The 26711-nt window shown below is 43.5% G+C and overlaps 5 protein-coding genes across 8 annotated transcripts in view; 4 read left to right on the top strand and 1 right to left on the bottom strand.

The window, feature by feature from the left end:
• Positions 1-8866, top strand: part of LOC133955675 (genetic suppressor element 1-like) — a 37531-nt gene extending 28665 nt beyond the window's left edge. For all 4 annotated transcript variants that reach the window (XM_062390637.1, XM_062390636.1, XM_062390638.1 and 1 more), the window contains exons 6-16: positions 510-665; positions 1662-1957; positions 2575-2890; positions 3004-3599; positions 3778-3890; positions 3978-4257; positions 5410-5523; positions 5618-5995; positions 6149-6445; positions 6699-6802; positions 6950-8866. In XM_062390637.1, the coding sequence (XP_062246621.1) occupies positions 510-665; positions 1662-1957; positions 2575-2890; positions 3004-3599; positions 3778-3890; positions 3978-4257; positions 5410-5523; positions 5618-5995; positions 6149-6445; positions 6699-6802; positions 6950-7087 (2788 nt within the window). In that variant the 3' untranslated portion in view covers positions 7088-8866. The remainder of the gene's footprint in view (positions 1-509; positions 666-1661; positions 1958-2574; positions 2891-3003; positions 3600-3777; positions 3891-3977; positions 4258-5409; positions 5524-5617; positions 5996-6148; positions 6446-6698; positions 6803-6949) is intronic.
• Positions 8867-9430: 564 nt separating this feature from the next.
• LOC133955389 (dynein light chain roadblock-type 2-like) lies at positions 9431-10622 on the bottom strand. The gene is made up of 4 exons (XM_062390210.1): positions 10472-10622; positions 10140-10215; positions 9885-10052; positions 9431-9761 (listed from the first exon to the last, which is right to left on the bottom strand). Exons 1-4 carry the CDS (start codon positions 10472-10474, stop codon positions 9718-9720), a joined length of 291 nt encoding a protein of 96 aa, XP_062246194.1. The 5' UTR covers positions 10475-10622; the 3' UTR covers positions 9431-9717.
• Positions 10623-14464: 3842 nt separating this feature from the next.
• On the top strand, positions 14465-17977 carry psmd7 (proteasome 26S subunit, non-ATPase 7). Its single transcript, XM_062390776.1, has 8 exons — positions 14465-14635; positions 15050-15141; positions 15456-15548; positions 15656-15753; positions 15850-15930; positions 16019-16110; positions 16339-16537; positions 17359-17977. The coding sequence occupies exons 1-8, from the start codon at positions 14562-14564 to the stop codon at positions 17620-17622; spliced, it is 993 nt and encodes a 330-aa protein (XP_062246760.1). The 5' UTR covers positions 14465-14561; the 3' UTR covers positions 17623-17977.
• A 1033-nt stretch (positions 17978-19010) lies between these two features.
• On the top strand, positions 19011-24618 carry hprt1l (hypoxanthine phosphoribosyltransferase 1, like). Its single transcript, XM_062390779.1, has 9 exons — positions 19011-19169; positions 19513-19619; positions 20383-20566; positions 20851-20916; positions 21013-21030; positions 21489-21571; positions 22283-22329; positions 22851-22927; positions 24077-24618. The coding sequence occupies exons 1-9, from the start codon at positions 19152-19154 to the stop codon at positions 24122-24124; spliced, it is 648 nt and encodes a 215-aa protein (XP_062246763.1). The 5' UTR covers positions 19011-19151; the 3' UTR covers positions 24125-24618.
• A 323-nt stretch (positions 24619-24941) lies between these two features.
• On the top strand, positions 24942-26701 carry nudt7 (nudix (nucleoside diphosphate linked moiety X)-type motif 7). The gene is made up of 3 exons (XM_062390778.1): positions 24942-25451; positions 25543-25701; positions 26199-26701. Exons 1-3 carry the CDS (start codon positions 25296-25298, stop codon positions 26550-26552), a joined length of 669 nt encoding a protein of 222 aa, XP_062246762.1. The 5' UTR covers positions 24942-25295; the 3' UTR covers positions 26553-26701.
• The last annotated feature ends 10 nt before the right edge of the window (positions 26702-26711 follow it).

Genomic DNA, 26711 nt, shown 5'->3' with positions numbered 1-26711 from the left:
ATAATGGCACATCATGCACTGCAGGATATTATTACGATTATTGCTCCAGAGGCAGCAGCGCACCACCTCACATCTCTCATTTGACCTCATGGGGAAGAAGACTTAGACCAAATGAAGTGGAGAGTAAAACCTTGTTAATGTTCATAATCAAAAGCAGAGGGCTAAACAAGTCTACATAAGATAATCCTCGAACAAGGATCTCGAACAAGGTACCAGACCAGATTTCTCCTCGGAAATTCTCAATGGAAATGAATTGGGGTTAAATCTGCCTGCACATGTTTGGACTAGTGGTTATTGTGTTGTTGTCCATGCTCTATTGTCAGATTTCAAACTTCTGTATCTGTTCGTTACCCAGTTATACCTCCTACATTTCTTTTATACGTTCACATAATCCTGCTGAAATGTTACCTTTATCAAATAATTCATATTTCGCTGCCACACCCAGCCTGTGCACATAGGGGTGTAAGTACTACCTTACTGATTGGTTTGTCTCTGTGTGTCTGTCATAGGATGGAGGAGTCACTGTGTCTCTCTGCGCTGCGGTCACAGTTCTACTCTATGCCAGCAGGAGGCGCATTCCCTCATCTCCACCCTTCTGCCCTCCACCTGCACATGCCTGGAGGCCGCTACCCCGCAGAACTAAACCATGCAGCACTGGCTGAGAGGTAACCCACACGCACACACACACATATGTATGCAAACATGCACACATCCCTCCCTTCCTTCCTTCCTTCCTTCCTTCCTTCCTTCCTTCCTTCCTTCCTTCCTTCCTTCCTTCCTTCCTTCCTTCCTTCCTTCCTTCCTTCCTTCCTTCCTTCCTTCCTTCCTTCCTTCCTTCCTTCCCTACTTCCTCCCTCCCTACTCCCTCTCCCTGTTTGCAGGGCTGTGCAATTTCCCTCTGTAGGGTCGGCACTGGTTGCTGAGTGTATGATATTTTTAGCACACACCCCACAGTGCCTCCTATACACTCATCACACTCACTGCCCTTCACACATGCACACAAACACAAACACAAACACAAACACACAAACACACACACACACACACACACACACACACACACATGCAAGCCTCTGCATATACAACAATCCCTACAGACGCACATGAGGAAATCTTTTGCTCTCTCCCTTCTCTTTCTGTCTGTTCATTCCTCACTTTCACAATACTCATTGTTTCCCTGAGGCTCGAAGCACAGGGAAATGTTTGTGTTTGAAATAGATGGTATTTATTGTCTGCTTCTGTAATTGCTTCTGCATATCTTGTGAGTTTGTGTGTGTGCTATTGATTGCTGGTGAATGTGTTCTGCTCTCTGTGCATATGTGTGTGTGTGTGTGTGTGTGTGTGTGTGTGTGTGTATGTGTGTGTGTGTGTGTGTGTGTGAGTGTGAGTGTCCTTTTCCTGTGGATACCTATTAAGTGTTCATCTGCTCCTGCTCAGTCATGCTGTGTATGGATTATTTTCCTCATGGTAAACGGAGAGCGTGTGTGTGCGTGTTTATCCCTCTCTCTGTGAGTGTGTGTGTGTGTGTGTTTGAGCAGAAATGTTTGTGTGAGGTTCACCAGTGTGTGGTTAATATCTGCCTCATGTTGGGTGTTGCATCTCTCACCTTCTCCCCCTGTGCGCGTGTGTTGTGTGTGCATACTTGTCAACCTCCCCCACAGGCTACAGATGGAGAATGAGCTCCGCCAGCGAGAGAGAGAGCAAGAGCGCGAACGAGTGAAAGAAAGGGAGCGCGAGGCAGGCCTGGAACGAGAGCGGGAGAGGGAGCGAGAGAGGGAGGAGGAGAGGGAGAGAGAGCGGGAGAGAGAGCTGGACAGACAGAAGGAGAGGCAGAGGGAGAGACAGCAGCAGATGGTCCGAGCGGCAGAGAGCCACTACCTGGCTGAGCTGCAGGCTCGGAGGGCACCACCGGAGGACAGGAGCAGGCCAGGGGAGAGGCTGACCCCAAACAGACAGGGTACTTACACAAGAACACACTCACATGCACACACACTTATACATGTGTGCATGTGGCCACAACCAGATACTCAGAGTTGTAGGAAGTGCTGCATGATAACAAAAGTACTTGGTGGTTCCTATCTGGTCCATTAGAAAAAGGTCTTCTGAGGTCAGATAACATTTGAGAATTGTAGCAAAGGACGTGGAGCACACAGACAGAAAGTCTTGCGACGGCAGTTTTTAATGATGTCAGTTCAGATCAGAAGATGTGTCCAACACTTTGGTTTTAAGCCAACTCAATATTCTAGAGTCTCCATTTGTATGAAAAAAATATGAAGATGTAACACGCAGATGGGTGTGAGCAAGCTGCCCAGGGGATGAACCCTGTGAGGTTTTCAGTCCTCATCTTAACATTGACTCTGCGCACAGATTGCAAAGTAACAATTTAATCCTGATCTAATCTAAAGCAGACTGTCAGGGAAAATGTGCAGAACATAATGTTTCCTACGTGCTGAACACTTTACTGGGTCAGTGTATAAATAATTCTACACGTGATATATTAAATCTTACTTCCTTGCTGCTCATTCAATTGTCATCATAACAATAACTAACTTACGATTTCTATTATTTCACCAGACAAACTCAAGGATTCTGAGCATCCATCTTTCCAAGCACAGAAACCTCTGCAGCAAGGCCTTCACTCCTCCAGGGGCTCAATCCCACATCCGGTGCCCAACCTGATGCCTTCTCACTTGGGGAAGCATCATGCTGCTGCTGCTGCTGCTGCCGGGGGGCTTCATGGAGCTCTGGCAGCCGCCATGACGAGTCACAGAGCCAATGAGGAGGCCTGGTTATCACGGCAGCGAGTGCAGGGGCAAGAGAGGGGGGGTCCGCTGGAGCTGGGCCTCAGATCACCAGGGAAAGGGTTGGATTCAAGGAGAGAAATCCACAGGTGAGAATGCTGAATGAACTAAAGCTCTACAAAGAAATTGTACCCCTGATGATGAGTGACATAGTGACGCTGGAGTGAATCTAAAGTGATGTTTTCTCTGTTGTCCAAAACAGAACCAGCTCAGTCCATCACAATCCAGGCAACAAAGATGTAGCCTCCTGCCTCGGGGCTCCACCTCCTCTTATCTCCCCTAAAGGGCACCATCATCCTCCCGTCCCTCAGACTGCACTGTGGAACCCAGCGTCCCTTGTCGACACACCCGCAGAGTCCCGCAGGAAACTCAACCCGCCTACACCGCCGAGTCGACCGCCTCCGGGACTGACGAGAGCAGACAGACCCCCGATAAGCTGGGGGGACAAGCTGGAAGATGGAGGCAGGAAGAGGGCAGAAGGCCCAGAGAGGTACCCGTCACTGAGGGGAGCTGGTCTACAGGAGTCCTGGAACAGGGCTGAGCAGGAGAGAGCCATCCAGAGTCTCTACCACCGGCACCACATCAATAACCTACACCAGAGATCCTGCACTCCGCAGTCTGTTCCCAGCACCGACCCAGGGGGACGGTGCCAAGAAGCCTCTCTGTCTCCGGTGAGGGAGCGACAGAGTCAGGCGCCCGACAGCATGCTGGTGTACGACGAGGCTCTGCAGCAGCACCGCCGGCTGCTCAGCAAGCTCGACCTGGAGGAGAGGAGGCGGAGGGAGGCCAGAGAGGGAGGTGAGCAGGGTGATGGAGGAGGACGAAGGGAGGGGGTGGATTTAGTAGCAGGAGGGGAAGTAATCGGCAGGAGAGATGACTTCAGGGAATGGTTGCTTGTGCCATTAAAACTAGCCTATAGGCCTGCTATTTTTTATTATGGTGAAAGATAATTCCTGTCTTGCTGTGCTCCTCTCAGGTTATTACTACGACCAGGAGGAGTCGTATGATGAGAGCGACGAGGAGGAGCTGAAAGCCCATTTGAGGAGGGTGACAGAACAGCCCCCACTCAAACTGGACACATCCTCCGAGGTATACCAGCTCACATTCATCACACGTTGGAAATGTTACTGTTTTTGTTCGAATGATATTGACCTGCTCAAATTCCTCTCTTTAAAGAAAGTGGAGTTCCTGGGCATGTGTGGTCTGACCACGGTGACCCATCGCGATGAGCTCCTGGTGAAGAAGAGGAGGAAGCGGAGGAGGATGATGAGAGAGCGCAGTGTCTCTCCGCCAGCCGGGCAGGGCAAGAGAAAGTCCGCTTCACCTTCAACACCTCCAGCTCCCTTAACTACCCCGTTCTCTGCTGAGCAGATGGACAGTACCCCCGAACTGGAGGAGAAAAAAGACTTCCTCCTTATGTTTAACCTCTCCCATGTCAGCCCGCAGCAGAGGAGAGGTAACAACCTGTTTAGTATCCACACACACATCCTACGTTCTGCTCTCTGCACAGGTCCTGCTGATTCCCTGTGGAAAAATGCAGCATTCACTTTCTCTCCGTTTTGCCTTTTATCAAGAAGTAAGAGGGAGGAGAAGAAAATAAGGGAAAAGAGCTGTGAAGAGGAGGTTGTAGGAGGGTTTTCTTTTAAAGACTGCAAGGGTAGATTTTAATCTAAAGCCTTTCAGAACACAGTGTAAGAAGTTGTTAGACGAATGCATTTTTTATGTAAAAAGAAGACAATAAAGTTAAAAACTAGGAGGGCACTAGAACTAGAGAGTTCATACATCCACTCAACCCCAGCAGTCCTCTTATGAAACCCAACTTCAATTCACTGGATCCAGATATTTATTTGGATCTGCAACCACTCACACACTATAATTATTAGTCCCTAAAACATGCCTGCATTATTCTCCTTTCAAATGTTGAAAACACCATATCACAATCTTGAAGAGAGTGGTAAAGAAAATCCTGGTTCTGCACCCTGATCCAGATCAGTCTTTCAAATTGATTGAGTACTTTTTTCCTACTCCTGCAAACAAACACAAATGAGCAGAATGAAATTATTGAGACAGATTTTGCTCTAAGTTTCAAATACAGGCCAGAGAGTTTCTGATAGGAGTCACTAGTAAAGTAACTTTTTTGTTGGACAGTTGTGTCCTATGTTGAATATACACAGGGTTCATTAGTTTCTATTACTCCTTTTACAAAAGGAGTAATAGAAATGAAAGACACTGCTGCATAATGAGCAGCCCATTTTTCCTCCTTTTTAATGTTTCTCTTTTCTTTTTCTCATGAACCTAGTTTACTGTACAACTGTGGTAATTAGTTTCTGAATGAAGGACATGAGATCTGGGTTAAATCTGTATAAACCGATCCGCTCTTCTGAAAAGTCCAAGGGTGAAAACTGGTACAAACTGAAAGTTCTAATCTTTTATTAAACGTCAGTTCTGAGGCTGTGGTCTGGCTGTGATGACGTTGCACTGGACATCACCTCAGATCATCTATTCCCTGACCTTTTTCCATCAGCTCCCGGTGCTAGTCAATTCTTTAAGTCCGCCTATTTTTAAAGATGAATGACGGCTGTTCTCATTCTGTCCTTTTCCTCTGTAGATAAGGAGAGGGCAGAGGAGCTTCTGAGGGCCATTCAGAGGAAAACTGTGACGTTGGACACCCTCAGATATAATCCTTTACCGTCATGTAGCAGTCCTCCTGCTCCCTCAACTGGTGAGACACAAACACACAGAAGAGCAGCTACACAAATACATCTATATCAAGTATAAAGTTCACTTCCTAATGATGCGTGCACATTTGTTTTCAGGTGACTCCTCCTCAGCCCCTGGGCAGTGTCAATCAAACGGACATGTGTACCCAGACTCTCCCAGCCCGTCCCCTCCTTACTTACATAAATCGAAGAACCACCTCAAAAACACATTAAGGCACTCCATGGACTCCCAGTTGGCCCGCGTCCCTCCGCCTCTGGCCTCCCACCATGAAAAGGTTGAATTCACAGAGGCTCCACCGAACAGGAAGCCGCAGAGCCTCCAGAACGGCGTTGTTGCTTCCCCCCAGAAAAAGGAATCCCGTCCGGTGCACAATGGGACAAACCGGCCCTGGGAGAGATTCTCACCTGAGGCCTTTGCTCAGCACTTCCACCAGGCCGTGCTGCAGTCCACACACAACACACTGCAGAACAAAGGTTAGTCCCGCACACTCATTAGGTGAAAGACCATTAGGTATGACTGTGTTGTAAAAATGACAATGGTCTGCCATCTAGTGGTGTGTTTTTGAACCACCCTGAAATGTCTGCAAGTATGTTGACTTGGTGCTAAAAAGACTCTTTACTTCTCAGGAGTCTCTCACGGTGTCCCTGAAGCTGGCATGAAGGTGGAGCCCTCGCTGCCTCGCACCAACTCTCACCTGAAACACAACCACGCCCCTCAGCACACGCACATCAACGGCCATCACTTACATTCTCCTGTAGCCAATCGGGACACTGGGGAGACGGAAAACCTGTCCGATGAGGACGAGGAAGAGTCTGGGCAGGAGGAGGAGGAAGATGGCGAGGAGGAGGAAGCGGCAGAGGAAGCTCCGAGGAAGTGGCGTGGCATTGAAGATATTTTTGAGGCCTACCACGAGTACACGAATGGTAAGTCAATGTCAAATTGTTTCAACCCCTAGTGACTGTTTACTCAAACATCTTTCAGAGGGTAAAGTAGGTGAATAAAATTTAAATAATCTATATATTTCCAAAGAAAAAAAGATACTAAACTATAACAGGGGTCAAAGGTCAGAGAGACCTCATAAGAATCTGGAAAAAAAGGTATATAGTCTGAATTTGGTGGAGCTAAACAAGCACAGTGTGGTAATTGGAGTTTGTCTGTGCGTTTCTTTCTTCACAGAATGGAGCATAGAGAGGGAGGTTCTTCACACGCAGTGTAAAAGACTTGAAGCACAAAACTATAATCTGACCAGAACTGCGGAGCAACTCTCTCTCTCCATGGGGGTAAGTATCTTAGACCAAATGTGCACACGTGACTCTTTGATTCTTGCAGATTTGTGTACTTTGCTCTTTCTGTGTCAGTGTCAGAGCAGCTCAGTGCTGAAAGTCTTGATTCTGTGCTGAGTGTTTCTGCCGTCCCTCATTTATCAGGAGCTGGTGAGTCAGAGACAGACAGTGAGAGAAGAGCGAGAGAGACTGCAGGCGCAGCTGGAGCACTTCAGGAGGTGTCTGACACTACCCAGCATTCACTGGGGCAGGGGCCAAGTCAACGGGCACACGCCGAGGTGACCTCTGACACGGACGCTCCCACGGATCCGTCTCTGACAGCCGAGGAACAGTGACAGGAACAAGATGGACTGGAGCCAGACCACTGTGGGCGCTCAAAGGAGCCGATCCATGTCTTGTTACCTCCCTGGCCAATCAGTTACATTATCTGACTGGCCCCAGATTCAATTGATTACCTGCCGTGTTTGCCACGGTAGCAGCAATCCATCGTGACCACATAGTCTGGGCAGCACCGCCCCCCCCCCCCCCTCTCCCTCTCTTGTGTCTCTTTGGACTCTAACAGCACTGTGTAGGTCAAACAGCATCTTCATAACCACTCCCATCATTCCCCGATTCGGCTTTAAGGATGTTCCGCCATTAAACTCATGTCATATCAACTTTCTGTATAAACTGTATTGATCCACACTAACGGGATCTAGCACTCGGCACAAATCTGGAGCCTCTCTGGAGCAGAGGGCGGAGACTGTGCAGGGGTCACATGGTCGGAACTCAGACAGGGAAAGTTGAGGAATCAAAGCACACCTCAGGCCTTAAACTTGACAGGATGCACTTGAAATTAAATGAGAGGAAATACTTGAGTCCTCTGTGTGGTGTGATGTTGTAGTGTCGACAGAGTACAGTACTGTGTCTGACAGAAGAGGCGGTGTTTGTGCTTTCACAGAGGATAGGAGACGTCTAAAAGATAATATCTATATAATGGAAAATGGTATCGGTGAAGTTTTTTTCTTACGTTTTCTGTTGTTAACGTTAATTGTGATAGACAGAGAATTTTGTATGTTTTATTGTATTAACCATTTCTTGTGAGAAGCCATATGTCGCGTTTGAACTGCTGCTGGTCAGAATCAAAATGTTTAGAAAATGAAGGACGTTATTTGAAAAACAAGTGTCACGTGATGTCACAGTGTTTGAAGATGGACAAACACGACACGGGGGACGGAAGATGAAGCAGCAAATGTCTGTCTTTACCTCAGAACGACGTCAAGCTGTGACCATCGCTCAGATGGTTCAACCCAGACTCGGTGTCCTACGCCCTTCATATGCCTATACACGTTGACAACACTTGAAGAATTAAAAGTTCTGATTTGATTTTTATTTATTTGAAGGAATTTTGTGATGTTAGAGAGCTGGCGTCACCTGAGTGACACTACAACACATTTAGACAGGTCTGATTTACTTTCATCAAGGTCCATGAATTACTCTCCGTCAAAAAAATCCTGTACCCGCCCCCTGATCCGGATCTTCAGCTAAATTTAACCAGTTCTTTCTTGACCAATACCACACTAAGTCTTGTGGTAATCTATCCAGTCGTTTTGTGTTCAATTTCTTACAACGTAACCTCTATGGTGGACAAAATTAATGAAATGGGAAAAGCCAAAATTATTATTACAACTGTCTCTTTTTCATGATACTCCTTTCAAGAGTAATTTAAATTATGTAATTCTTAATGGGTGACATAAAATGAACTAAAACCTACCCCCTCGCTTGGTCTCTGAATGAGGTTTGTTTTTGTTGAAGCCAGGTTAAACAATGTCACTTATAATTTCTGCCTCTCGTCTGAATATTGGAAATGGGTGGGAGCCTTCTCCTTTCCCCCAAATCACATGACCTCCATCATCTGCTCGCTCCCCTCCACAAACCTGCTGTGATATCCTGAATATTTCTTTATCAATCAGATGTTCTGTTATGTATTATTTGGGCTGTACAATTGCAATGGATTATTTATTAACATATATATTGCTGTACATTCTGATGGAAATTTACATTAAAATATTTGTAAAATGCCTTGAATGTGTGATTGTCACGTATCTGGGGAGAGATTAAGAGTTTTCACCTCTGACAAATATCAAACAGTTGAATTCTGTTGTGCAGCCAAACCCTTGAACATTTAAATCTGAGTGTTCTGATGATTTCTTAGTAATGTTGTAATTGTCTCTAATCCTGGGGCCCTCTGAGTTTGGGCTGGTGTATGTTAACAGGCTTTGAATACATAGAGGTGCTGTATACATAATGTTTTACAGTTTGTTGTGTCAGACCCTCCATCCATACAATATTGATTAGCTACGCATTGCATCCTCAGTAATTACACAAGGCGAATTTATTAATTGTGATTTTCAACAGGGCCGTGCCTGCACAGATCGAACACAGAGCCTCTGGCCCTCACTGGGTCATGCAAGCAGGCTTCTGCAGATTTCGTTCAGTTGAATATAAATTCTACTTAAGTCACTTTTCCTGTTTGTAGATCAAAAGATCTGCTCATCTTTTACCAGCTGTCTTTGTGACATAAGTGGCTTCCATCTCTGACTCTGACCCACTAATCAAGACAAACTCAGCATTGTTATACATCTTCTATAAAGGTATTTATTGTTTGCATAGTAAGAAATAGTGTATCCATCATGTTTCACTGTATTGGTCACATTTACCAAAGTGAAGAGGTTAAATCTATTCTTATCTATTGTACAATATCCATCGGCTCAACTTTACAGACGTACTCAACATATGTCAGTTCCAAACAGGAAAGGAGGGATCATGCAGCACTTCAGGGAACAGAACACAGCAGTAACAAGAGCTGTTTGTCTGGATACAGCAGCAGCATGTGACCAAACCATGAGCTGACTCATGGAGATGTCCAGCAGCTATTCACATGGCTTCTGGATGACTATCAGCAGAAAGTCATTCTCTGCAGAGAAATGAAGGGAGGAGAGGATGAAGGGTAAAAAAACAGCTGAGCCAAAGTGCGATGATATTAATTGTTTTGTTTCAGTGGTCATCACAAAATACATAAAACACCAGTGACACTCACCCAGCGCCACCATGATCTCGTGCTTCTTGGTGCGGATGCGGAGGAAGGTGAGGTCGTTCTGGGGGTCGATGTCTCTCACTGTGCTCCTGGCCATCACGGTGAGCTGACGAAACAGCCCCGCGTACTTGACGGTGGTGGAGTTGTCTAAGGTCGTTCTGACGGGAATACCTGAGGAGATCACACAGCAGAATGAGGGGACACCACGCGGGACCGCCCTGACTCACGTTTAAGATTGTCTCTCTGTGTGCGTCTTACCGTCTCCATTGACAACCACTGTCCCAATCACACCTTTGTGGGTCTCGATCCTCTTCAGTGTGTCCTCAACGTCCGCCTGCACAACGGACACAACCACACAGGAGGTTCACATCCGAAATTACACCGTTTACCCATAAACAAGTGATAAACAGAAACTTTAAAGATCTCTGTTTTCCTTCTGGTCTCGTTCAGAGGATTGTTTACACGATGATGCTCCACAGCGAATGTTTTCTGTCATCCAAAGTTTATATAAACATTGGAAAGTGGTTCAGAATCTTTAAAGGTCATAAAAGAAAACACATTTATTACAAAACAAATGCACTTGTTCTCACCATGTTGCGTCCGCTCCTCTGCCAGAAAGGGCAAGCTCGGATCGTGGCAGCGGCAGCTCGTACAGGCACTTCCGCTATCAACAGAGACTGCCAGTGATATGTAAAGATAGCTGTCTCTCATGTCATGTCCCACGGAGTAAAGCCAGTTGTCTTTGTTGTCAATCTGTTTGGAGGAAGTTGTCTTTATTGCCAAGCGGTCTGATAGCAACTAAAGCAGTTTGTGATCACTGATTTATTCAATGAGATAGAAGGTAGATGTAAGCTATTTTATTTAGTTGCTTTATTGTGAAAGGTTGGCGTGTGTTTCCTGTTATAAAGCAGTGTGTCTGTTTGGGACTTTTGTTTTGAAGGGGTTCCAACGGAAGTGGTTGTGTACAGCAGAGCTAGACCAAAAGAAAAGATGTGTGTCTTTGCCTTCGATTCTACATAAGATGGTGAATAACTCCATGATAGCAATGATGCACAGAGATGCCACGGCTCATGTAGCAATTTATTGACTACAACTGTACCACAGTAGATGGAAATACCTCAAAGGAACAAAGTTTTGAATAACGGTCTGACAAGGCAACTCTCCACTTATTTGTATTCTATCGAGGCTGAATACATGTATTCAGTGTTTTTGTCTTACAATACAGCAAATAGAGATTCGTCACATTTTACTTTCCAATTTCCATTTCCATTTTTATTTATCATCACAAGTTGAGATTTGGCCCAATGTTTTCCTTTTGATGGGACCTCGTAGGCATTCTCCAAGGACTCCACCAATGTTACCAGGTACAACTTGAAATATAATTTCAATATAACTTTTGATGACAGACTTTCATAATGTGTAAATAATCGCCTTTTATTAAATTTGAGAGTGGAAATGCAGATCATAATAACAAATAAAAGCATGAAGGAGGATCTGGTGAGTAAAGTGACCAGATATGGACTCAGATTAAGGCAAGCACAATAGGCTACATACATATATATATTGTTATATGTTCTGTGTCACTGTTATGAGTCACTCAATTTTTCTAAATTAATTTAACTAAAATATTTAAATTATTCATCTTGATTTTGATTTATTTTATTATTATTAATAATTTTTTTCCTGAATATAATAATAATATTAATAATCCTTACAATTTCAATAGGGCCTCACGTCGACGAGGTGTCTCCACCATAGATATATATTAAGTCCAGTGTTGTGCATGAACGAACGCAAAAGAACGCGCTCATTGAACACGTTCACTTTTATGAGAACGATGAACTGAACGCAACTCAATGTCAAATAATGAATTTGAACGGTGAACACGTTCATATTTTAGCGTCCTCGCGTATAGACAACAGGAAACCTCTCTTTATGTGTAACTTTATAAAGTTCAGCGAACACGACACACTTCTTGTTCGTAACTCCGACACTCCTATCATCCACCACTGTGTTCTTCACTCCCCCTCCTCAATCACCCTTGATACGCCAACTCATCAGCCAATGAGAGCCTGGCATCCCACAAAACCCTACAGCCATTGGCTTAGAACTGTCACGTGCCACACTCCTACCTGTTCACCGACCCTCGGGACATTTCAATCCTCAGGAGAGACGCTGTCTAAATCGAATGCTTTCACCACTGTCGTTGCTCAGTGCCCGTAAAATGTCCGCGATGTAGCCTAACCTAAATCAACTACCTCGACTTCGCACTACGTTACCCATCACTCATGGCACACATATGCAGACCAAACAAGCAACGTATTCCAAGTGTTTTCTTCTCAGGCCAGTTCGGCTCCGAACCACACAACTTGGTAGAAAGAAGCTTCATGGCTGTTGAGCCGTATAGTGAATGAATCTGGAATCTTCTCTCAAAAAATATCCCCCCCCACTGGGCTATTCTCTAACAATAGGTTTCATCCAGTATCTAAAAGCCAAAAATATAAAAGTAACTTTTAAGTAAGGCTGTCAAATATATGTAGTAAAGTAGAAAATATTTTCTCTGAAGTGTTTATGAAAAGCAGCATAAAATGAGACCGACACACACACGATCATTTGTCCATAGTTTTAATTTGCTTAGTTCGTTTTGAAAGCCACCAGACGAGGTGGCCTAGTCTGTAAAGCGCTCGACGCGTTAACGGGGGACCCGGGTTCGAATCCCACTCCCTCCCATTTTCATCCGGCAATATGTTAAACTCCTAATATTGGCAGGACTTGTCCTATTAATTGCAAAATATCTTAAACAAGATAATTTAGAGTAATTAAATTAAAAACAGGGAAAAATTTAATTATTAAAAAAAAAAAAAGCTGCGCGCGCAATTCCTGCGCAATGGGCTTCTGCGCAGAATGTGCGCAATGAGCTTCTGCGCAGAATGTGCGCAGTAGACTTCTGCGCAGGATCTGCGCAATGGACTTCTGCGCATAATGTGCGCAATGGGCTTCTGCGCAGAATGTGCGCAGTAGGTTTCTGCGCAGAATGTGCGCAATGGGCTTCTGCGCAGAATGTGCGCAGTAGGCTTCTGCGCAGAATGTGCGCAATGGGCTTCTGCGCAGAATGTGCGCAGTAGACTTCTGCGCAGGATCTGCGCAATGGGCTTCTGCGCAGAATGTGCGCAATGGGCTTCTGCGCAGAATGTGCGCAGTAGGTTTCTGCGCAGAATGTGCGCAATGGGCTTCTGCGCAGAATGTGCGCAATGGGCTTCTGCGCAGAATGTGCGCAATGGGCTTCTGCGCAGAATGTGCGCAGTAGACTTCTGCGCAGAATGTGCGCAATGGGCTTCTGCGCAGAATGTGCGCAATGGGCTTCTGCGCAGAATGTGCGCAATGGGCTTCTGCGCAGAATGTGCGCAGTAGGTTTCTGCGCAGAATGTGCGCATTGGGCTTCTGCGCAGGATGTGCGCGCGCAGTTTTTTGTTTTTTTTCCCCCATTTCATTTAATTTAAAAAAATATATTTTATATTTTTTTTTTATTTATAATTTTTATATTTATATTTGTTATATTACATTTCATCATCATTATTTCTCCAGGCTGGTTCTGGGGTTAATGATGCTGGTCTTCACAGGTGACTGACCTACGCAAGCCTGTAGCCGCCAGCCCCCCACAGGAGATAATGTGCCTGTGTGTGTGTCGCGGCGCTTCCTGGTTCTTCCCGGCACTACGCTGCCGGTGCGAACAGCCCAAGTATAACATGGGCGAGGAAAGGAGGCGGACCACCTTCTACCTCCGGTGCGTCCCCGGGGTTAGAGGAAGATGGTGTGACGTTAATGTATTGTTTTTCATTGCATGTGTCACGTCATGATAAATCAGTCTCCTGTGTCGCCTGTACCAGGAGCCGGTCACCAGTCACTCGTTATCTCGGCTCGCTGTCTGGCCGGTAACCAGCCTTCCGGACCGCTCCGTGAAGAAGGAGGAGGAGATGTTTCTTTACTTGGAATGCGGCCACTTCTTTCAGCAGGAGCAACACTAGCATCCACTTCTCCTTAAATACACACTTTTAGCCTATTTCCCACAATACCCTGGTGCACTACGTCACACACTACAAACTTTCCTTAAAGGGGCAGGCCATACCTGCGACACAACAGCTCTCGGTCTCATACACAGAGGGCAAGAGAAAGCAGAGACACATAATCAGCAACTACATCCGAGATCCGATGCACCTTATTATTATCTGAGGGATTTTTACACACTGTCTGAAAAACATTCCGACAGTAAAGGCAAGGGGTAGTGATGGATAAGGTTTTCTTTAACAAGTCTTTCATTCTCAGTTTCCACTTTAAAACTATGAAATGAAGAACTGAACTATGAACTAGTTCAGAATTTAAATGGTGAACTATCAACGTGAACTATTCATGTTTACTTGTATGAACTGAACTTTGAACTAGTTCATGAGAGGTGTGAACTTGCACAACACTGATGAAGTCTTGGAGACCATATACATATATATATATATATATATATATATATATATATATGGTCTCCACGAGCTGCTCTGCGCGTCCCACTGTTGTCAGGGGAAACGGAAGCGACGTCAGACGCAAAGCGGAAGTGCAGTGCGGAGCGGAGTGGCCGTCATTGTGTGCTGCTGGTAGTTTGTGTGCTGTTTATCGTCCCTGCGACAGAAAATGCCGGAGTTAGCGGTGGAAAACGTGGTGGTTCATCCGCTGGTGCTGCTCAGCGTGGTCGACCACTTCAACAGGTCAGTCTTCAGTGTCCAGGCGGAGCCTCTGCTCCAGAGCCGGGTGATAACACGTACAGGAGCGGACCGCCGCTGCTAAGCTAAGCTAGCGTTAGCCCTGCTGAGTCAGAGTGCCGATGAGAGTGAACGCAGCCATTAGCATGCTAGCTAGCTCGCGGAAACCACGTTTAACTCGCCACCTAGCCAGTGTGAGGGAATATTATGTCAATAACGAGCTGTTGAATTAGTCATCAATATGTACTTTATGGTAATGTACTCTTGATATCGTGTTGTCATTCATTTCAGTAGCAATGGAAGCTGTAGCCATTAGCTTAGCTCACAGCAGCAGCCAAGCTAACTACTCACTCTTATGTCTATAAGTTCCCATTAACTAGTATGTTAATTATTCTCCATACTGTCACTGTTCAATTCTAGGATAGGGAAGGTTGGCAACCAGAAACGAGTGGTTGGCGTCCTCCTGGGATCCTGGCACAAAAAAGTTCTTGACGTCTCAAATAGTTTTGCAGGTAAGTGTTTGGGTGACACTTAGAGTAGAACAGAGATGCTGATACATCTGCGCTAGTTAGTCACTAGTATGGTATAAGATCTCTAAAAAAAACGTGATTATGTTACAGACACACACAAAAATCCCCACAGTCACTGAAAACATCACACTGCAGTTTTCACAAGCTCTGTATTTGACTCATGTGTAATATAACACTAAAAACAGCTTCCTTTTAAAGCTACTACACAGTACAGCGCAAAATTAATTCTTTAAGTCAATAATTATTCTTATGTGTCTCAGACAGATTTGATCAGTTCTGTCATTGTTCTTTTCCAGTGCCTTTCGATGAGGATGACAGGGACGACTCAGTGTGGTTCCTGGACCATGACTACCTGGAGAACATGTATGGCATGTTCAAGAAAGTTAACGGTAAGCCTCCGGATACTTTTACATATTATATTTGAGTTTTTATATTTCTATGTGTGCCAGATTTGGTTAACTGTGAATAACTATCTACTGTTTATTCTGGATTTCAGCCAGAGAAAGAATAGTTGGGTGGTACCACACAGGACCCAAATTACATAAGAATGACATTGCCATCAATGAACTCATCAAGCAGTACTGTACCAATTCGGTATGTATCCATTTCCTTTTTCCTGGTCAACCCTGGTTCCACTCACATTAGTTCTGATGTTTAATAACTCATATTTCTTTTTAATCCACCCTCCAGGTGTTAGTCATTATAGATGTGAAGCCCAAAGATCTTGGTCTACCCACAGAAGCTTACATCTCCGTGGAGGAAATACACGACGTAAGTGGCTCATTAGTTAGTTAAATACAAACTTAAGTTTGAATTGTTGGGATTTTTTTTGAAAGTTTTTTTTTTTAACTACTTCTAGGATGGCACACCAACATCCAAGACATTTGAACATGTGACCAGTGAGATTGGAGCTGAGGAAGCAGAGGAAGTAGGAGTGGAGCACCTGCTCAGGTACTGAACAACATAATAACCAAACATTCAGTCATCTCAGTGAGTAATTGTTATTACAGAACAGATTTTATATATGATGCAATTATAGCAAAGCTAAAAGCATACAAATGGTAAATGCGAACAGAAATAATCGACAAATGTCAACTTCTTGTCACTCTTGTGAACCAAAAAAATTATTTATGTACATTCTCACTCTCATTTTCCTCATCTGCTACATCGTTGTTACAGAGATATCAAAGATACCACAGTGGGCACTTTGTCTCAACGCATTACGAACCAGGTTCATGGCCTAAAGGGACTCAACTCAAAGCTGCTGGACATCCGCTCTTACCTGGAAAAAGTGACTGCAGGGAAACTTCCCATCAACCATCAGATCATCTACCATCTGCAGGATGTTTTCAACCTGCTGCCAGATGTGAATTTACTGGTAAGTCATTTGTGTTTGCAGTAAATCAAGTAAGTTTACACGGTAATGATTTGGCATCTCAAATCCCAAACATTTAGTTTACGTTTAATTGAAGCTGCATTTTTGTTGAACCTGTTTAAAATAGGGTAAAGTCCAGCTAAAATGGCTTAAATATTTAAATAAAAAGAAATTATTTTGTACTGTTTTGGCCCCTATCATAATGTTTTTTTAATAATATAGTGAACCAAAGACAAAGGCGAATGTACAGTCAAAATAAAACCTGAAGCTGCAAATGTGAATTCTGTCTTTTAACCTGCATCTGTAACTGAGCAAGAATTTAACATTTTATCCATTAGTAGGCAAAACATATTCCAATTTAGTGAGACCATTACAAAATATATATTTTTATTGAAATGAATTCATAAATCTAAACACCCACATCCAGTTTTTTGTTCAATGTCAGTGAAGTTATTCTTATTTCACTTAAGTTGTAGTTAATATAATCAGTGACATAATCAGAAGGGAAATAATAATTATTATATGTTCAACTATATATATATATATATACAAATAGTTAGATAAATATACAGGAATGCATAGAAGTATCATATCTGCATAGCTTCATATCTTCTTACAGACATATCCATTGTCAGTCAAATTATCTAACACTCTAGACCTTGGAGACACTTGTTCTTTTCATATCTGAGAAATAAAACATATTTCAGTAACTGGTCTTTTGGCCTGTGGTGTTAGGTGATTGATCATATTATATCTTAAATGTAATGTTGGTGTATGATTACTTAACTTTCTGTGTTGCTTGACTTAATGTTTCCTCTTTGCAGGAGTTCACAAAAGCCTTCTACCTAAAGACCAACGACCAGATGTTGGTGGTCTACCTGGCCTCACTCATACGCTCGGTGGTGGCCCTGCACAACCTCATCAACAACAAGATTTCGAACCGAGACGCAGAAAAGAAGGAGGGACAGGAAAAGGAGGAAGGCAAGAAAGAGAAGAAAGATGACAAAGAGAAAAAAGATGAGAAGGACAAAGACAAAGACAAGGAAAAAGGAGATGGTGCCAAGAAAGATGAGAAGAAGAAAAAATGAGAGTTCTTCCTTTTAAGTCTTTTCTCAAATCACGTCATCTTCATCTGGATGGTGCTCTACTTTGTGCCCACAGCTCTGTATGTGGGTCTCAGGCTAAAAGTAGAGCTCTATATGGGGAATGGTGTCATTTGAGATTTGGCCTCACGGTCACAAGTGGCACTCATAAAGACTCTTATTATCGTACAGAGATGATGATGTTTGCTTCTTTGGCGTTTTGAACTATAAGAACACGTTAACTGTTTTTGTAGTTGCCCATCCTCCTGGTGTTGTACGACACCTGGTGTTGCTTTTTTTGTAAGATGGAGAAATGTTTTTTTTTTTCTGTATCACTTATTAAATTGGAATCCTATTCAAAGTTTGTTGTTTTTGCATTTTTTAGTTTTGCTCTTCTCTCTAAATTTAAAAACTGTTAATTGTTGTCCAACAGGTGTAGGTTTTGTGATCACCCTTTCAAATGGAGTAATGGAGAAGGTGTGTGTGCGCATGTGAGGGTGCATGTGCCTCAACACTGACCTTGTCAGGACCAGGCAGAACATAATTTCAGAGGTTAGAGAAAAGGTTTTGGTTAGGCTGTCCAGAATGAATGTGAGTAACAAAGAATACTTTTCACAAATCTGTGTGAGAACTCATCGGCCAGTCAACTCAAGTATAGCATGAACAGAGCATATGTAAATAACTTGTATCAGAAGGTCCTTTGGACAAACCATGAGAAAAATGAAACATTTCAAATCAATACTATACATACACTTGAATAACATGCAGTTGGAACATTGACATAGTGACAATTACATTTGAAATTAAAAGTTTCCTTATTGACATCGCCATAATTCAGTAAATCATTTAGATCGAAAAGGGCATCAATTGTTAAACACTATACAATATTGTTCTCTACTTATTATGCTAATAAAGTTCTATACAATCGGATCTATTTGATATTCATTTGTATAGCACCGAATCATAACGTACATTCATTCAAGGCACTTTACATACATTTTTATCAAATTATAGAGGAACCCAACAGTTCCCACAAAGATCAAGCACATGGCAACAAGGGAGAGAAACACACACAGTACAGTGATGTAAAACCGCAGATGCAGTGAAAGGGGGGGGGGGGGGGCTACTCTTAAAGAGGAGGAGCCATCTGTTTATATTTACACTACTGCGTCATCTGCTCTACATCCCTGCTACAGTAGAAGGAGAAGAAACGGCAGAAGTGGAAACCAGTGAAGCGCATTTCAAACTCAGGTTGTGTCCAGCAAATCAGATTAATGTGATGGTCAACTGGATTCTGACGTAAGGGGCTTAACACGCGCGCACACACACACACACACACACAGGAGCAGTGTGAGAGGGGAGAGGCTCGTCAGCGGCTCGTGCAGCACTCACCCATCATCAAACACCGCCCACTCTCTCTCTACCTCTCTGCCCCCCCCCCCCTCCTCCCTCTCTCCCTCCCTCTCCTGGCCATGCCTCCTCAGACGTCTCACCGACACTGACTGGAACACACCACCACCACCACCGACGCCAACATGGCTTCCTACCTGCACGTGAGTCTAGTCTATCTCGTCGTGGGTGTTGTGTGGGTTTTGGTTTCTCTGGTGAACTTGTCGGGGTGTGGTGGCTCTGCGCGTGCTGCACGTGCCGCTGCGGGCCTGTTTTGAACAGACAGCAGGTGGCACGAGCTTCTGCCTCGGTCCCAGGACACGAGCAGCGGGTCGAGTCCGTCACGTGTGTGCGGGGACAGACAAACAGGTGGTGGAGGTGGGGTGCCAGTGTTGCTAGGAAATTCACTGTTGATGACACTGTCCATGGCAACCATTATTAAAGAGATGGGGGGGGGGGCTTCTTCCTCTTCTTCTTCTTCATCATCATCAATATGTCTCGTTCCAGATCGCTGACGATGAGAAGGGTCACGAGCTGGACCTGTTCTGCGTCCCCAGACATTACGAGAACGACCTGGACCGAGTGATCATCCCCCATGGGCTCATCATGGACAGGTACACCAATCAGCAGTGGGCAGGCTCAGCCCCCGAGCCAATCACTGCACGTTTTCTCTCGCAAGTCATCTCACCTCCCTGTCTGAGCCTGGTGCACATTCATGTTTGTGGCTTATGTCAGAATTAACATTATGACCCGCAGTGTATTTGCCTTACAAATCACTGTCTAGCTCCAGCACACCCTGTGGTGCATTTGAATAGGGTTTCTGAAGGGAGGGGTGCAGTGCAGTAAGCTCAATGGTCAGCAGTAATGTGTTAAAGTGATGGTTAGGGTCATGTCAAGCATCCCCTCCTCCTCCTTCTCAAACATGCATCCCCAGGTTCAACAGATTCTGGATGACTGCAGTTTGTCTATCGGACTATCGACGCTGAAAGATCGTTCAAATGTGACAGAGTGAACTCAGACGTCCGTCATCAGATGAATCTATGTAGAATTAAAACAAGAGATATAACTGGACAAGGTCTTTTCTGTGTGAAATCTAAAGGCCCAGGCAGTAACATGAGAATCCAGAAGGTCGGATAGAAACCAGATCATCTTTGAGCTTTGTCATGACAACCGTCTGCGAGGTGGATATCAGTGTATTATCATAACCGCCCGTTTTATGTTTCAATTTACTCTGATTACAATCAGACAAGCCAAAAGTTATTTGTACACTGGGTGCTGTTTTTGTTTTTCCAAACTATGTGATCCAGGTCTTGAGTCATAAAGCTGTGGTTGATGAGGCTTCTGTTTTCCTCTGTGTTTCTGTCCCTTCTGCTCCAGGACAGAGCGTCTGGCCCGCGACATAATCCAGGACATGGGGGGACACCACATCGTAGCTCTGTGTGTCCTGAAAGGGGGCTACAAGTTCTTCGCGGACCTCCTGGACTACATTAAATCGCTGAACCAGAACAGTGATAAATCAGTCCCCCTGACAGTGGATTTCATTAGGGTGAAGAGCTACTGTGTAAGCAGCCATTTTCCTCATTTTCATTTCCAGGAACCACTTGTGCTGACGTGACGTGTATCAATGTGGACTTGTTGGCAAAGTGCAGAGGAGAATAATCTTTTAAAATCAGACATGGGGCCACTGCGGCTGTTTACGGTGCAGGTTGGACTCAGGGCGCAGATGTGGATCTGAGTTGAAGGTCTTTCCTGTCGTTAAAGCACAACAGGCAGGGAGTGGTTAATCACAAGTGCAACTGTAACCACAGCGAGACGGATAATGTCCTGTCCTCTTTGTGTCCCCAGAATGACAAGTCAACAAACAGTGTGAAAATCATAGGAGGGGATGAGCTGTCCAATCTCTCAGGGAAGGTCAGTCTTCAGATGTTTGTCAGGAGGAAATACTGAAACTGCACAGTTGTGTTTGGATGTTTTCTAAAGTAACGATTGTTTACTCTTTCTTTGCAGAATGTTTTGATTGTTGAGGTAAAATGTTACTTTTTTTTAATCTCCACTGTGGGTTATAATTTAGACAAAATCTGTGATTGTAATTTTATATAAAAATGTCTATGTAACGCATATCACAAAACTATGGAAGACATTGAAAAAGAAAGTTTATTCATGTGATAAGAGAGGAATGTATATTTTCAGATTATATACCTGAAGACAAATTATTTATTAATGCAGAAATCATATATACAAAATACATACATGTTGAAGGTTGACAAATTCATTTAGTCTCAGTATCTATTATATTCAGATTCATTATATGAGCCAGATGATTTGAAACAGTATTTATTATGGAAATTAAATACTAGGCATGATGTGTCAACTAATTTGATGTAAACACAAGTCTCTAGTGTTGCATGAATGTCATGTTTCTGTTGTGTGTTCATCCATTTCACTGAGTCGTGACAGCGTCCTGTGTGCTGCTTTGTTAAAAGGACATCGTGGAGACCGGGAGGACAATGCAGACGCTGCTTTCCCTGCTGAGTGGATGTAAACCAAAGATGGTTAAAGTTGTAAGGTCGGCACCTTCGCACACTTTATTCTGAAAGGAAGTGTAGAGCTCAGTATAACTGGTTCAGAGAGAGAGAGTGCTCTTAGCTAATGGACGCTCTCTCTAATGTAACAGGGGGAGTGAGCAGCTTAAGAGTTTATCTGCCATACTATTAACAGCACTGTTGATGGAGCAGACCTTTCTCTCATGTATTCTCGAGGGCTGCTGGTTGAAAAAGGAAATGTGTTGAAGCAATGTGGGTTTCCTCTGATGCTTGCATTAAGAGACAGCGGTTTGCTTTGTGTTTGGTCGGCGAGGGGGTGGGGCAATCAATTTGAGTCGCTTTGACTGGTTGATCTTGCTCCATTATAAACAGAAATTCTGAGCTGCAGTTTCTATTTCAATAAATACAACAGACTGGTTCTAATAGTGCATTCCTGTGGTGTCAGAATAATCAGAAAAAAGATTTCCTGCCAGCTCGACCAGTCAGAACAACTGAACATTTTAAACCAGATCTAAATATAAACTTTTAATGTGAACTTGCCAAATGTTACTTTTGTCTCTTGCATAATGCATGAACAAAACGTTTCAGCCAATACAGATGGTTTTAAGATTATGGCGCATATGTTTTAAATTATTTATCTGCCTCTCACTGATCCTTTGTCTTTGCTCTTTGTCATCATGCAAATATTAGAACGTCTAATTAAATCCAGTATTTTTCCTCACTTGTCGTTCCAGCCTTTTGGTGAAGAGGACTCCGAGGAGTTCAGGGTACAGACCAGACTGTGAGTACCTGCACACCGAGACATGTTATCTTTGAAGTGCAGTACTTCTGGTAGAGCTCATTTTATGCCCATTACTCGTGTGTCGGTGTGTGTCTGTGTGTGTGTGTGTGGTTCTTTTTGGAGTGTTATTTAATAAAGCTGTGTTTTCCATGCAGGATTAAAATTCATTTCCGGAAAATCTACTTCAAATGTTCCAAGCTGGGCACTTAAAGCACTAATGCAGGCCTGATAACCCCTTGCTCACACTGTCTGTTATGTAATGCCTTTAGGTCTGAGTTGGATAATCTCTTTAAGATTGTCCCTCAAGGACAGCTGTTACTGTAAGCGTTCCACTACACAGCACTGACAGCTTAAGTAACACAGACACTAAAAGAGCAGCGTCTGTTAGTTTAGTACAACTCTCTCTTCTGTAAATGTCTCAGGATCCTCTCTCAGATCAGCTAATGTGTTTTATTTTCACTGCATTTAAAGTGGATGTTGTGTCTTTTCTTGACTCACATTAGTGACGTGTGTTGTTTCAGACATCGGCTTTGAGGTGCCGGATGCTTTTCTGGTGGGGTACGCTTTGGACTACAACGAGTACTTCAGAGATCTCAGTGTGAGTTTGCTGTGTTTGATTCCTCATATGAAACATTAAAACAGACATCTTATGAAACAGATGATTAAAAAAGATTTCTTCCCCGTCAGGGATATTTTTAGGAACAAGCATTATGAAGTTCTACTTAAAGGTTCAGTGTGTACAATCTAGTGACATCTAAGGGTGAAGTTGCATGTTGCAGATGAAAAAACATGTCACCTCACCCTCCCCTTATAAACATGAAAGAGAACCTGAGCCTTCAGTTGTCCTAAAAAGTCAAAGGTGTTTAGTTTGTCCAGTTTGGGCTACAGTAAAAAACATGGCGGCCTCCGCAGAGAGTACCTGTTCCCAATGTAGAAATAAAGTATTTAAAAATAAAGGCCTACTCTCGCGTAAAGAAAATAACAATTAGTACAATTTAGATATAACACACTAGTGAAAACATGTAGGATTATTTTATATTATGTTTCGGCCAAAAGATCCTTTTCACCTAAATCTTACACACTGAACCATTAACACTATCATCAACATGACATTTTACATATGAAAATGTTTTTACAATCCCTTCAATTATAAACTATACATATTATTTTGGACTTAACAAAGATTTTAAAAAAGGTAAACATTTTCCATGCCAGGAAACTAAAAGTAATTTTATTCGGGCTCTTTGCACAATTCATTATTCAAATAATTCTATATTGGCTCAATAATCTCTGCTTGTATATTTATTAAGTCCACCAAGGAGGTAAAGTTTTTGTCTGAATTGAATCATGTGTAAATTGTTAATTGGATCTACATGTATGCTAAGGCAAATGGCGTTTCATGGTCTTCTCCGCACAATAGCCAGATTAATAATTGCAATAGTCCATTCAGCTGCTTCAGGGTCCTGTCATATCTTACAGGTACACAGAACATTGGTATTAATAACATCTTTGCTTTTTTACTATTACTGTGGATTTTATATGTTGTAGTGAAGAAAGGCTTATTTCTTCTTAATTTATTAAAAAACATAATTAAATGTTTGAATAATAGAAACACACATTGTCAAAAATATGCCACATATCCAGAAACTAAACCGAGAACATGACGGCAGGTGGGTGTTATTATTTCCAGGGAAGTAGCAATGCATTGAACATTAACCTAATGGTCTTTTTCTTTCCTTCCCTTCAGCACATCTGCATACTGAACGACCAAGCCAAGGAGAAGTACAAAGTGTGAGGAGCTGGAGGGCTGCAGAGGACCCGACTGAACCGATCCGACCACTGTGACGACCCTCCTTAGCTTTGCTGTGTTCTGAATCTTATTTATTTTTCTACACGAGAAGCCACAACGTGTGAGCTGTGGGTTGTAAATAACTTTGAGAAGAACATTTGTTTTTGCCCCCTATTGAATACTTTGGATAAGTTAATGTATATTCAAAATATTTTGGTTGTTAGATTTTAATTTATTTATTCACCTCAATGTATAGACTCTGCCTGTAAATTACAGTTTTATCTCTGCGATAGAGAGAAAGAATGATGTTATTTTTGTTCTGGCACATTGATTTAAATCACAGGTCTCAGGCAATTGTTTTATTTTCAGTGAACAACCTTCGTGGTATGTTGTGTTCTTCTTGTTATGCCATAAAATGACTTGGAATGTACTGTAAGTTTGATTTAATGTTCTGTTTTCATGGGTGACCTGTTTACTGCAATACACAAATCCCATTCAAACCCGAACTCCTGAGTTGTGATTCCTGTTGCACTTTGACACTTTTCCCAGAAGAGGGAGTCACGTCACATGTTCACATGTTTACAAACAACATGGCTGCTCTTCAGTCGTATTGAAAACAAAAACAGTGTCTTGGTTATATTTATGAAGTGCTTTTATTTTTTTTCTGGGCAATCCCATTTATGATACATTCCTTATTTTGCCATAGTAAATAAATAAGTAGCATCATTGCCCTGACAGCTAATTGTGGCGAATGCCCGTCGCACTGATGTGACGACACACTTCCGGGTTGGGACGTCATCTGTTATTAGCCAAGCCGTTGAATAAATGACTAATCTTATTTATCAGAGGAATAATGGAGGTGATCATGATAATATATGGACTGTTATTCCCACGTGAACCCACTGTTTATATTAGCATTAGCTTTTGTACTAACGCTAGCTAACCGTGCAACCTTGTGACGTACAATTCGAGAGTCTGGTTCACTCACGGTTTGAATCCTGCTGCGAGATGTTGACATGTAAACAGAAGTTAACTCATTATTTTACACAGTGAAAACCTTCAGTGTGCATCACCAGTAGGACTTAAGTAGATTCCCAGTTTGTTTTCGCTGAAGCATGTTGGTGGTTTTCATCGGCGGATCCACTTCCCGTGTCTGTTGTGAAACCGACCAGCCGCCATGCAGACCAAAGAGGAGACTGTCGCCGTCTTGAAGTCGTTCGACATCGGGGACAAGTTCTCAGACCTGCCAGTGCTGCCCAGAGCCTCCGTGCTGATCCCCTTGTTCGTGAGGGACGGAGAGCTGCACACCCTGATGACCCTGCGCTCAGCGGAGGTAGGCACCAGCATGGATCTCACTGTGGGTCAACGGCCACTGAGTTGAATCTGCTGTTCAAACCAACATGTGACCTGTTGTCTGTCTGTAGCTGAGGACCAGCGCCGGGCAGGTGTGTTTCCCCGGTGGGAAGAAAGACCCGGAGGACAGAGACGATGTGGACACGGCCCTGAGGGAAGCTGAGGAGGAGATCGGTCTGACAGCTGATGGGGTTGAGGTGGTCTGCAGACTGTTCCCAGTCATGCATAAGGTATGACATTAAAAACCAGTGGCACACAGAAGAGTGACTACCTCGGCCAAGGCCCAACAGGCAACTCCAATACAATCAAGCTGCATTAAATTCTACATATGATGGGTATCAGTTTCCTGAACAGGCCTTATTTCATTCATCAAGATCCAGGAAATGTTCCTCGGGAAATATTTGAAATGCCAAAAGGCCCCTTGCTTTAAAGAAAGCGACAAAAACAAACAATTCTGGATCTGCCCCCTGATCCGGAGCACCGCCAAAATTCAATGTGTTCTTCCCTGACCCATACCGCAGCCTTCCACCATGTTTCGTTGAAATCCGTTCAGATGTTTTTGTGTAATCTTATATTACTTATATATAAACAAACCAACCACCAACAAGACAAACAGGGGTGACAACATAACCTCCTTGTCCGGAGTAATGACTCTTCTTTGTCACAACATCAGCAGGTCAGGGTTCATCGCTTGTCCTCCACTTGACTTCCTGGTATCTTTTCACAGAGCGGTCTCCTGGTGACTCCGGTGGTTGGATTCATAGAGGAGTCCTTTTGTCCCCGTCCAAATCCAGCTGAGGTCAGCGCCGTGTTCACCGTCCCTCTGGACTTCTTCATCAGCGAGAAGGGACACAGTGCCGCCCACGGTGCTGCTGGGACGCCGGGGTCATTGCACTCATTTTATTTTGTGGACACTGATTCAGGCAGCCAGTATCACATATGGGGCATGACAGCCATGCTGGCCATACTGGTGGCTGCACTCGCTCTCGGGAAGAAACCGGAGTTTGACGTTGCTTTTGACTTTGAGGATCCTTTATCCTTCTTCCAACAGGTTTTACAGAGAAGAATTAATAAATTATGACAGTTCATGTAATGGATTTGTGCCAGCTCATAATGCCTAAATCCATATTTGTTATTAAATTTCATTGTAATAATTTGCTGCTTTAATTATAGGTGTAAATGTGTATATGGAAACATAAATTAAATATTTGTATAAAAGATGAAAATCAAGACGCTTGTG

Source organism: Platichthys flesus, chromosome 6 (assembly GCF_949316205.1).
Source record: "Platichthys flesus chromosome 6, fPlaFle2.1, whole genome shotgun sequence".
Classification (NCBI taxonomy): domain Eukaryota; kingdom Metazoa; phylum Chordata; class Actinopteri; order Pleuronectiformes; family Pleuronectidae; genus Platichthys; species Platichthys flesus.
Note: the sequence above shows the minus strand (reverse complement) of the source record. Positions and strands in the feature narration are given on the sequence as shown.

Excerpts from the sequence above, each read along its gene's own strand:
- LOC133955389 (XM_062390210.1), bottom strand. Across the intron at positions 10,053-10,139 it reads AGTGGTTGTCAATGGAGACG|GTATTCCCGTCAGAACGACC; the intron begins GTAAGACGCACA and ends TGATCTCCTCAG. Across the intron at positions 9,762-9,884 it reads CGAGATCATGGTGGCGCTGG|AGAATGACTTTCTGCTGATA; the intron begins GTGAGTGTCACT and ends ATTTCTCTGCAG.
- psmd7 (XM_062390776.1), top strand. The coding sequence starts at position 14,562 with ATGCCGGAGTTAGCGGTGGAAAACGTGGTGGTTCATCCGCTGGTGCTG. Across the intron at positions 15,754-15,849 it reads AGCAGTACTGTACCAATTCG|GTGTTAGTCATTATAGATGT; the intron begins GTATGTATCCAT and ends TCCACCCTCCAG. Across the intron at positions 16,538-17,358 it reads TGCCAGATGTGAATTTACTG|GAGTTCACAAAAGCCTTCTA; the intron begins GTAAGTCATTTG and ends TCCTCTTTGCAG.
- hprt1l (XM_062390779.1), top strand. Across the intron at positions 21,572-22,282 it reads AAGATGGTTAAAGTTGTAAG|CCTTTTGGTGAAGAGGACTC; the intron begins GTCGGCACCTTC and ends TTGTCGTTCCAG. Across the intron at positions 22,928-24,076 it reads AGTACTTCAGAGATCTCAGT|CACATCTGCATACTGAACGA; the intron begins GTGAGTTTGCTG and ends CCTTCCCTTCAG.
- nudt7 (XM_062390778.1), top strand. The coding sequence starts at position 25,296 with ATGCAGACCAAAGAGGAGACTGTCGCCGTCTTGAAGTCGTTCGACATC. Across the intron at positions 25,452-25,542 it reads TGACCCTGCGCTCAGCGGAG|CTGAGGACCAGCGCCGGGCA; the intron begins GTAGGCACCAGC and ends GTCTGTCTGTAG. Across the intron at positions 25,702-26,198 it reads TGTTCCCAGTCATGCATAAG|AGCGGTCTCCTGGTGACTCC; the intron begins GTATGACATTAA and ends ATCTTTTCACAG.